General features: G+C 38.4%; 1 protein-coding gene across 2 annotated transcripts; it reads right to left on the reverse strand.

The window, feature by feature from the left end:
* Positions 1-81: 81 nt before the first annotated feature.
* Positions 82-10,807, reverse strand: LOC121315895 (coiled-coil domain-containing protein 28A-like). 2 transcript variants are annotated; one of them, XM_041250475.1, is made up of 6 exons: positions 10,708-10,807; positions 3,488-3,682; positions 2,372-2,535; positions 2,096-2,250; positions 1,907-1,929; positions 82-1,578 (listed from the first exon to the last, which is right to left on the reverse strand). In XM_041250475.1, exons 2-6 carry the CDS (start codon positions 3,646-3,648, stop codon positions 1,524-1,526), a joined length of 558 nt encoding a protein of 185 aa, XP_041106409.1. In that variant the 5' UTR covers positions 3,649-3,682; positions 10,708-10,807; the 3' UTR covers positions 82-1,523. The 2 variants fall into 2 exon arrangements, with proteins under 2 accessions (XP_041106409.1, XP_041106407.1); XM_041250473.1 differs by having other exon boundaries at positions 10,682-10,786.
* Positions 10,808-12,249: the final 1,442 nt, after the last annotated feature.

Raw genomic sequence — 12,249 nt, forward strand, 5'->3', positions numbered from 1 at the left:
TAACCCCATCCCTGCCAATTTAAAAAGGGCAGAGCTTTGCTCTGCCACAATCACATTAAGAAAAACTGAAACAAATGGGTGTTATTTTACACAGTACACACTTTAATATTCTTGGCACTCTAGTATACCACAGGTGCAGATTGGATGAAATCAAACTTAAACAAAAGATAAAAGATTGTCCAAAGTCATTGTGCATAAAATAAGAACATGCATGTTAAAAGGCACACTTCACAGGTACTTAGCAAAAGAGAATAAAAAGAAGAAATGCTAAAAAAGAACATTTGTAGTACATTTTTTGATAAATGTTGATGGGAAGTATTTATCAATGTCTTGTGAGGTTTATTTTTAGTATTTCTACTAAGGCTGTCAAGCGATTAGAAACACATTTGAATCTTAGTTAATCTTGGTTTTAATTGCATATTTAATTGATAGAATTACTGCATGCATCTCATTCGTTTGTTTTACTACTGATGCTATTATTGTATTATTATTATTTTAAGTTCTTATTATTACCTCCTATAATGTCTTGCATTGTCTTGGACCCCACTTGTCTTCTCCCATGTCCCTGTCCCTGGTCGTTCCCCGAGATCAGAAAATGCTAATATTCTTAGAGTCCCTATAATTAGTTTGAACTCTGTCGGAGATAGGGCATTTAGTTGCCCTCATCTTTGGAAATTGCTCCCGATTGATATCAGGAACGCTAGCACAATTGAGTCTTAAATCCTGTTCAAAAATGTATTTGTTTGGGTCTGTTTATTTGTAGCTGGATTACATATTAGACTCAGGCTTTTTGCATTTATTTTGTAAAACACCCTGGAATGGAGCACTATACAATGGAAATTTGTACTGCTGCTGTATTATTATTATTATTTCCAAAAAACAACCCAGCATAAAAATAACCTGTTGTTTGAACCAACTGCTAAAATCACAACAGAACTTAAAATTGTCTAAACAAAACAAAAGCATTCATTAACGGTTTTATTCTCCTTAACTGTAAACACTATTATACATTGCTCCATAATGCAGTTATATGACTAAATTTCTAAGCAAACGCTGACTGCATTCATTGTTTTGCATGCACTTGAGTATATTATTAAAATGGTGCTTCAGGGTGTGAATGCTAAGAGGGTCAAAACAGGAGTGTGATTAACACACGTTAAAAAAAATTAATCTCCAAAGAAATTCACGCAGAAGTTAACTGATTAATTGACAACCTTAATTTATACATATCTTGTGTTCATAGTAATGGATGCACAGAGATGAATAACGAACTGAAAGTTTTGATAAATGAATTGCATTATGATAAAAATGCTAAATTCAATACAGGATTAAATATGTTTACATTTTAAAACATACTGTAGTATTTAGTCTGTTTATTTAGCTACAGCCTTAACCTGAAATTTTGGAAAGTGTGCCATATACTGCACATGCTCTTAATCAGATGAGTTGGTGCTGATGTGATAGATTACTGAGGTGATCTTTCTCCCAGGATTATGTTCAGTACAAACTTTGTGTCCGTAAATTCAGATGCTGGAGGTCCGGGGCACTTCCTGAAAATCAGCCAGGTTTAAATTTTGTCTAACAAAATAACCTGTTAAGGATTTCACCCAATTCAAACAAAGATCTGCGACAGAAGAAATCAGTTAACTGAACAGCTGTTTAAATGAAACTAGGTAGTTCAATAAAATTGTATTTATATAATTTTAATAGCATTAATATTTACAGAAAAGTTTGTATTTTATGTAGGTAGAATTTGTGTTCTAGGAAGAGTCTGAATTTTAATTAAAAAAAATATGTAATGGTTTTCTTACCTAACTCTCTACCTTAGCATACAGCCATCATATTGATTGAACATACTCCTATGCATTCAACGCAGGATCAGAAACACACAATTTACAAAGGATACATTGATGAACTGAGTTCCTCCAGCTGAAAAAGAAACAAACCCGTGTTAATGACAAAAGTATGTAATGCACAACAAAGCTTAAATTACTATACTCACAGAAAAGTCAATGCAACCGATGTCAGGTTTCTGATTATGTCCGACCCCTGTAAATGCACACAGTATGCAAAAAGTTTTTACACGCAAACTAACATTTGACATCAACTTGTCCAGATTAGAGTCACTGGCCCCCTTTCTTTGGTCCTCTGGCAACTCCTCAACTTCCCCGTAGAGATCAAAGTTCAATCGAGCTAGCTTCTCCTGCATCTCCTGCACATGCTCCATCTGATCGATTGAACACTCGTTACCTATAGAGGGGAGGGAGAGAGTAAAAACAATACTACAAGATGCAATTGCAATAACCTTGGGACTGATTTGCAACATTACCGGACATGTTCAAAGTTAAATAACCAAGTCCATTCTGTTTACCAAAGGCCTGGAGTTTGCCAGAGTGGAAGTCATTGAGGAGACTGAGCAAGCCCTTTTCCATCTCTTGAACGTCAGACACGTCAGTCAGAAAGGAGTGCTGGATCGGTGCAGATTGGGTGTTTTTTCGTGCTGCACCCTGGGATTGTGTTTTCTCTCTCATGCCCCTAAACAAACACATAATAGGTCTTACCAGCGGTCCAAATAAGCTGAATACCTGCTGTTTTCACGTGCTGACAAATCCAAAATATGCACTTAATTTTAATTTAATATGTAAAAATATGCATAGTGATTTTGCTGCACAGCTCGTCTGCCTCCCCTAAAATTTCCACTAACAACTATAACTCCCAGAATACAGTGTCTTCAGTTACTAGGAAACTGTACACTAGAAAAAACAACCCAACAAACATTATCCAACTTCTGGCTAGCCCTGTTGTCTTTGCAGCCAACCGCAGTAAGAATAAGACACATTTGAAGCTACACAGGTTGAAGCGTAAACACTCCAATCCAGCTACAAATCCAACTGGAACCACTGTCAGTGGCAAATGCTAACAAAAGGTGCCTATAATATTAAAACGGAACTGTTTTATAACTTTATTAATGCATTTCCCTATTTATTTGTACGGCTTCATACTGAAGTTTTAACATGTTAACTAAGAAAATAATATAAAATATAAATAACGTAAATAATTTGCAGAGTGAGCGCGATACTGAGCCGATAAAGAACCTTGTAGAACACGCACATTGTTGTACAGTAGTTCGAAGTAACACTGCAGTTAAAATGGAAGATTCTTTTTTAATGCCTATCGAGATGACTTATGACTTCAAGGTCAAGTTGTGTTTTTACCCCCAGAAAATACATTTTACTCTCTCAGTGTAAAAAATTAGAGAGTAAGTTATTCCCACACCCAAAACTGTATCTGGAGCACTGGGTCTTACTATCCCTTTGCATAAAAATACCTATCAACATAATAAACTGTATAACAATGTATAAGACGCCAGAGTTTATATAACACTTTACTGAAACTATGATAGCTTGTATCCCCATAGAACAGCATTTCCACACACTAACGTTTAACAAGCTCATAGACGAAATCAAAAGAAAATGTATTACTGTACCTTTTAAATTTTCTTTTTTGACTTGATGTCTGTGCTCCCATACTGGTGAAGGCAGTGCTTCTGCTGGCAGGCATAGCATTTTTCTTACTATTGCCAGTAGGAGCTGCCTGGCTGGTGGAGGTCTTGGGGCTTTTTCTTTTTAACTTCTTCTCCTCCTCCATTTGGTCACTCTGTTATTGCACAGCTCCCACCTGCCTTGAAACAAAGGCACAACTGACCAGCTGGTGTTGCTTACACACCAAGCAATTACACAACAAGCATGAGAAATTAAGAAAGCCAACAATCCAACTAAACTTGGAAAACGGTAGCACACTCTGGCTGAGTTCAGACAGAAAAACAAATAGCTAATCCTATCAAGAACAAATACAATTAAACTCAAGCATGTTAAAGCATGATAATGGATTAGCATCCACATCTAGCCACATGTTAATAGAGCACTATATTTTTTTATTTTTAAAAGTGAACATGGACAGGTTGTAACTGTTCTTTCATAGTAATACAATTTGTTGGAAAACATGGATTGAGAATTGATTAGCAGGTTGCTACGCATGTGGACTGGCAGAGCTATACTGGTGTTTTTTTCTGAAAAGAGACTAATATTGCAGATAGCAGACTGTTTGGTTCAAATTGCATGTACTGCTTACAGTTGATAGAGACATTGCGTCTACAAGTTTCTTGCCCAGCATTGACTGCAAGCTAAAAAGATAACAATGCTGTGGACCAGAAGGGGTCAGGCTCTAAGACTTTGGAATGCAAAGCATAAAGGGGCTAAAAGGCTCCCAGGGACTGGCATTGGACCCAGAGGTTCTCAGAGAGATCAAAAGAGATAATGCCACTGGGATCAAAGGGGCAGATTTATGGACCTTATTTCTCCAGGAGTGTGAAGAATGCACTGAGTTCAGAGGTTGTCACACTAGACTACACACACACACACACACACACACACACACACACATACTAAATTAACAGAATAATGTGTTGTACCTTGACCATTGGTTAAGTGTCAGAGAAAGGGGAGGTGGACCATCTATACAGAAGGGTATTTAATGTCATGTAAACATTGTAATGTTGAGTATTCTGTTTGTCCTGTACCTGGGACCAGACTCCCTGCATATTTCAATAAACCTGGCAACTGATTGAAGAAAAGGACTCTGTGCATTTTCTTGAATCTACTTACTCACCATCTATTTTTTGTAAGTTACTTCACAATTTAATAGTGTTATAACATTATTATATGTAAGGTACAAACCATGAGGGGCCGTGCAGTTCCCATGCTATATACCATGCCTGAGGTGTTGATAAGGCCTGAGGCTTTAACCACCCCAGAAGTGGTATATATCATTGGAACCGCACGGCCCGAAGTGGTTTATACAGTTTATAACACGGCTACCTGTCATTTGTTGGAAGAAAAATGATTTAAATAATTGAAAAACATTTAAATTAAGACAAAATCAGAAACTTTTATTGTGTATACATCCACAGTGTAATATAGGCCCAAATTTAATTCAATTTATTTCACTTTTCGCTTATTAAAAATAAATCGCACATTAGTTTATTGTGAATTTCTGCATCAAAAGTGTCCTTTCACTTGAATCTAGAGGGCTGAGCACAAACTGTGATGATGGGCGGAGTTTCAAATGACACTAAGGAAGGAGAACAGCTGTGATGGAGACCGAAGCCGGATCTTGAAGTGAGTTTGTTAACTTGTTATATGAGGCACACATATTCTAATACGTTTTCATCCTTTCGGATCTCAAAATGTTTTTGTTAGTTGTCGGACAACTGCCAGAGTAAGTCGACGATCGAACCAGACTTTATGCACTAATCCAGCCGCGGTGTCAGGAGACAGTACCTCAGTTTCCTGCAGACACTTAAAATCCAGGCCGGTAATTCAAACCCGTCTCTGAGAAACCGGGTTGTAGAGTGTGCCACAAATCCTCGACAACAAACCTCCACTGGGTAAACTCGGACTTGCCATCCTCGCTGTTCCGCTTCAGCAGCTAGTTGAGCATACCAAAGTTTCTTCCTCTCATATGCCTCATCCACAGCATCTTCCCATGGCACTTCACTCTACCAGATGAACAAGGCGTGCTGATTCAGACCACAAGACAATGTCTGGTCGAAGGTTAGTGGTGGCAATCTCAGGTGGAAAAATAAGCCGTTGACCAACATCTGCCAACATCTTCCAGTCTCTAGCAGCTTCCAGTTGTCCTGGGAGAGGCTTGGTTTTAACACCTTTTCTTGGTGGTTGCTCTCCTGGACAGAGGAATATTGTCTTTTGTGGGTAATGCTTTGATGAAACTGGTGGAAACTTACTGGTCAGGTTATGCTTGTCTTCCAATGCTAAGGCCAAACATCGCAGCACCTGGTCATGGCGCCAAGTAAACTGTCCTTGGCTAAGACCCATCTTACATCCTGTCAAAATGTGCCGTAATGTTGCAGGTGATGAACACAAAGGACATGAGGGATCCTCACCCACCCAGAGGTTTAGGTTCTGTGATTATGGGAGAACATCATATGCTGATCTGATGAGGAAACTGATCCTGCTCTGTTCCACTGTCCATAGGTCTTGCCAACCAATCTTGCATTGTTCCACACTCTCCCATCTCATCTATTCTCCCTGCTTGGCCTGGGAAACTGCCTTTACACACCTGATCCTCTCCTCCTGCTTTTGCACCTCATTGACTACCAGCTTCCTCCGTTGCGTTGGGGTTGCCTTGCGCCATGTAGGAGGAGCTGAACTGAGACCAAAACCCCCTCTTCCATGCTGAACTTGCCCCATAATAGCTCCGATTCGAAGGGCAGCCTTAGCATCTTCCACATCCATTTTCTTCCAGTTTTCAACACAGGCGCTGCCTCCCTTACGCATTTGTCATATATATATATATTATATATATATATATATATATATATAGGTGGAAATAGACGGTATCGCATCGCAATTTGCCATGATAAATGCGATGCACATGTATGTATGACTTGCTAAAAAGCGAAACAGCTATTTCAGTTTATCTGCTTTGAAACACACGTAAAATACAGTACTGTAGACAATGCAGCAGTACTTTTTTTCTTGTCTTTTGGAAAATGTAGCGGTACTTATGTCTGAAAGAGTAGGGTGCCAATGATTTAATTCATAATACTTGTTCGTGATTGGCGAATAAATGTTTAATTGATATGCACTTCAACCATTCCCGCTTACCTCGCTGCCAATGAGCTTCGTGTCAGTTTAAAAGACGAGACGAGAGACACGCGTCAACAGTAAAAACAGAATTGTTTTTTTTTTTTTTTTTAAACACCAATTTAAATTGAAAATGGCAAGCAGTAGCAATTGTCCTCGGGTTTGTACTGTTAGAAATTGGATTTCGGAACTCTATGACGGAAATTTATGGCTGAAGTACAGAAGCGCTGATGGGAAGCATGTTGATTCTATATATGGTCAACTTTGCATAAAATACAAAGGCACATTAAGGGGCTTGTGGAATTTTAACGATTCTTTTATTAGAGGAATACAAGGCAGTGCTCTAAAAAAGGACAACATCTTAAAGCACTCTAAAACGGACTGCCTTATTCGGGCAGGGAAGTTACAGAATAGGCCACAGTCTGCCGAAGAGATATTTAACACCACACCATTAGGCCGTGCATGGCGTACTGTTGAGCTGCAGGACAGGCAGCGAGTTTCTCGTTTGATTGGCTTAGTTTACACGCTTGCAAAAGAAGAACTTCCCTTTGAAAAATTCAAAAAATTTGTGGATTTAGAAAAGTAACATGGAGTGGATATGGGTACAGCCTACAGCAACAGACAAGGGTGCAAAACTTTTTCCCAGACAATCGGTGAGGTTCTGGAGCAAAATCTTGTAGACGAACTAAAAGAAACAGATTTTTTCTCTCTGCTGCTTGATGGAGCAACAGGAAACACGGAGTTGTTTTTTGTGAAGTATATAGCATCGGACGGCTGTGTGAAAACCAGGTTATTGGGGTATGTTTACTTTAATTTTTAAAAAATTACAATATCGAATGATGTATTTCAATGTAGTCGATTATAAAAGTGATTGTGTAATATTTAAGTTTAATAATTAAGTACTGTATGATGTAACTGATCAGACTTCCTATACCATTTTACAAACTTAAGGATATAAAATCTGCAGCTGCGGAAGGGTTACACAGGGCAGTTCTCGAAACATTTAGAGAATTAGGATTACAAGGGCAGTTGGAGAGCAAGTTAGTTGGCTTGTGCGCTAATGGTGCTGCAGTGAATCTGGGTGTGAAGAAAGGTCTCATTGCTCGTCTAAGGAGAATCCGTGGCTTGTAGCAATTCATTGTCTTAATCATTGGTATGTATTTTTCAGACAAGACAGATCAGATAGTACAAATGTTGGTATTCGGAAACTCTTCATAGCCGTTTTAATTTGTGTTTTACAGACTAGAGCTAGCTGTTAAAGATGCACGAAGGGAATGTACTTTGAAGTGATCGACGTTTTGACAGACCTCTTCTATCTGTTCCAGAGGAGCCCCAAAAAACAGAGAGCGCTGAAAGAATTAGCTGACATTTTAGAAACAGGAGTTGAAAAACCCAGCCATGTTCATGGTACACGATGGCTGGAACATATACGCAGAGCAACTAAAATTCAGTCGCGGTCTTACAGTGTCATAGTGCAGCAAATAGAAAATGCAGCTGAAACTGGAAGCAGAGAGGAAAGTTCAAAATCCCTTTTCAAAACATTAACATCTGCAAAGTTTATTTTGCATTTAATGTTCTTTGATGAAATTCTCTCTCTACTAGCCAGGTTATGTCTAAATTTACAAAGCGACAATGCTGATTTTACATACGGTCTGTCCTGTGTTGAAGCAACGCTTGCACAACTCAGTCTTAGTCGTGGTGATAAACCTGCATGCAAAGAACTACGTTTGCTGTTGGTAAATGTGAGAGATGAGAATAGACAGTTGGAATTCAAAGCAGTTACTCTTAGAGATGTCAGAAGGGGTATTGAATTCTTTAAATCACACAAGGACGTGTATGTAGACGAAATAAAAAAATGTATCACAGACAGATTTGATGAATTACTGAAAACTAGACATCCAGTTCTGAGCTGTTTGAAGTTGCTGGACCAATCAGCATGGCCTAGTAATGCAGAGCAATTGCAAGTGTTTGGTAATGAGGAACCGAGCACTTTACTTGATCAGTGTGCAGAACTTTTAGGTGTGCATGTAAATGCTAAGGAAGTAATTTGTGAATGGAACGAACTTAAACAATTCAGGCTTAGGATTCTAGGGCTTCTAGACAAAGGTGAATTCTGGAGGAGGGTGATTGGCATGTATAAAACACACTTTCCAAATTAAAAATATGTTCTGCAAGTGCTTCTAGTGATCCCAATGACCAATGTCCCATTAGAGTGTTCATTTTCAGTGTGTTAAAACTGACTGGAGAAACAGGCTAGGGGAAAAGATACTGGAACATCTGCTAAGAATAAAATTGGAAGGTCCAGACCCTAAAGATTTTGATCCCACTTCAGTCAGAGAGATTTTTTGCACTCTCAGTTAGGCGACCTTCTACAAAGCCTTCTGGGTCTCAAAAAAACCCTCAAAAGAGACCATCAACAGAGGTTTTACACTTTGATAGTTCAGATGAGTGAGAAGCTAATAGTCTAAACAGAAATTTACCTGGAAAGGGTTTGCCCACAAGCAGTGATGTATAGTGATGTAACTTAAAATTAAGTTCAGCTTAGTTAAAAAAAAGTTGAGTTGTTTAAAAAAAATGAACACAAGTAATAAATGAAACAATTCAAATAAATGTTTGACAATTTAAAACAAATTTTAAAGTGTCATCACTGAGTCTGTTGCCATTACAATCAGCAGGGATCAAAATAATTCTCCCGTTGCATAGCAGTTGGACTTATTTTGGGTTTTCTGACCTGCAGACTCTTGTTTTGTTTTTTTTCAGCTTCATTTGGGACTGAACCAAACTGCTATGCATTAGGAGTCTTATTTCTAGCCCTGCAATGAATAAACAAAAAATAAAATAAAAATAATAAATAATTGCTACACAAATCCCAAGTTTTGCTACTCAAATTATATTTTGAGTTGCAGAATTGCTATACAAACAAAAAAGTTATTTCCACCCCTGTATATTGTAGCGATCTCGGTTCCCGCTGGCAGGGGCCTCACACAGGGCGAAGCAATCTCCACACCGGCAGAGGGCGGGCGTGAACCCCGGGTTCTCTCACACTAAAGCATAGCGTCGATACCGTTGTACAAAAGAGCCGGCTCCTTTGCAAGGAGTGTACATCAGGCTTATGTCTTTGTATGTGATTACATTACCTACCAGCCCTGCTGCTGCTTTCCCCCGTGCACACTACACTCTCCCCTGCAGCCTCAAGTCTGCCCCGGACTTGTTCACCAGACTACAGACAGTCTGACGAGTGCGTGCCGGGGTACCTGCATCCACTTCTGTCACCAATGTAGCGATCTCGGTTCCCGCAGGCAGGCACATCACACAGGGCAAGGCATATAATTTTTGTATGGTGTATATAAATAGTATATGTCCCGTTCCGTATAATATATCTATATATATATATATATAATATATATTTATATATACATATATATAATATATCATATGTGTGTCAATATTAGTTTATCTAGATCCAATATAGATCATCTCTAGTTTATCCACTTTTCTTAACTCTGTCTATAACTTTGTATCCATTTTTTTTTTTTTTTAAAGATTTGTTTTTAATACAATTCTTTGTTTTACATAGTCACTTTCTTTAGAGCATATTCTTCGTATTGTTATTCCTTGACCCTTTGGGATTGCCCTTTTAGTGTGTATTGGATATGCAGAGGACATGAGAAAACACTGGTGCATGTCAGTAAGTTTACAGAAGAGTCAGTCTCAAATGAACTTTCTTCAAGTTTTACCATGGTATCTAAAAATTATATTTCCTTTCTTGTCCATCGAAGGTCCACACACACAATATGTAAATAACATTAACAGCAACCTCTTCCAAAACAAAAAGCAATTAATTAATATTTAACACACAAAAATATATTCACTACGTAGACAGAAACAACATAAGCGAAAAAAGAAATGTCGGAATGGCAGCATCGACCAAACCCAACTCTAATTTAATTCTTCTAAATAGACCTATGTAAGCATTAAACTATTTATTTACATCAATTTTTATTTTTTTAACTTACATTTCCATTTACCACGAGGGCTTTACCTGCTTATTTTCTATCTCCCCATCTCACTTCCGTATTTGCAAGCTCGGCCTCAGTTTATCAATGGTGGGAGTTGTAGTCCTTTAGCAAAAAAAAAAAAAAAAAAAAAAAAAAAAAAAAAAACTCAGATTGCAGCAAAAACAAAAAAAAACTACAGCTCCCAAAATTCTATGGGGATTTTAACAGCAAAACCCACGCATGAGACAACACATGCCTCATACGCCTTTTACATGAAGCTAAACATCTCTACAACATTAAGTCGTTCGAGTCACGTTGATTCTTGCAGATCTGCTGTTATGTGCATCTGACCGATCGACTCGACCAGTTGCATGACGTACAACGCAGACCCAGTTTGCAGCCGACAGTGCTGTTAGTTGCGAGTTACAAACTATACGGTGCAAATCGTTTTGAAAGTTCAGCACCTGTAGGATCTCAGATTCTCCCTTCTCTATATATATTTTGTGTGTGTGTGTGTTTGATAAACGGTATTAGACACTATCGTGTGCTGTATATTTATATGCATAACCACTTACGACCAAAATTGAAATATTAATATGAAACCGAAGACGGCAAAACCTCAGCAACCATACTTTTGACATACTAACAAAACAATAGCTAATTAATTCAGCCACACTCGATAGTTACAAAGGAAGCTGTGCACATTGTTGATTAATTTTATTGACGGATCAGATTTACAATTAGCTGCAACAACTGATCAGGTTGTAACTTAAATCCGTAATTATATGCATCTAATCAAACCATGGTGATTTTTAAAATCAACAAAATATATTTAACTTTTGCGGTGAAATAAAGAGAATTGAAGCGGAATCTGGAATCTAGCGCCACAGCACCAAATTTGCACCCCTGTGTAAATGGAAGGGACGGGGAATTTCTGTGGTCGGCGCTTGTGCAGCGTACCAGCTATACAGAGTGAAGCAGGGTTGTCAAATTTCTGACAGAAAAATAGCGACCTCGTTATTCAAAACAAGAGCAAAACAAATAACCCATGTTAGAGTATGGGCGTTTATGCATCTTTCAACCCGCGACTCTCAAAAAAAAACTAGCTCAACCCCGCTTATTATAGGCGGACCTGGCAACTCTGGAGTGAAGAAGGCATAGAGGAGGCAATCAGACATGATTCAGGTCCAAAGTGCAATTCTTTTATTCAGTTGACATAACTTTTACAACTGTTCAACAAGACTCACTCCCCTTAAGTAGCCCCTTGCCGGCCAACAACATTACAACAATGTATCACTTGATCCAGACAAAGGCGCAGCCCCAGCATCAAGTCAGAGTAGACCCCTTTGTGTCCACCAGGCCAGGCACGCAACACAGGCACATCTAAACACCCTCAGGGTTTCTCGAGAATAGGTTGTTCTAAAATATGTAAATCTTGCTGTACTGTTAGTCAGTGTTCAACAGTAAAAAGTCACAGACATGTAAAAAATAAATAAATAAATAACACAATCACTGTAGGCAACAGTAGGTGGCAGGCATGAGCTTTAGTGAGTGTTAGTTAATACAAAAACAAAAACATGTTTGAA

The sequence above is a fragment of the Polyodon spathula genome, chromosome 5 (genome assembly GCF_017654505.1).
Source record: "Polyodon spathula isolate WHYD16114869_AA chromosome 5, ASM1765450v1, whole genome shotgun sequence".
Classification (NCBI taxonomy): Eukaryota; Metazoa; Chordata; class Actinopteri; order Acipenseriformes; family Polyodontidae; genus Polyodon; species Polyodon spathula.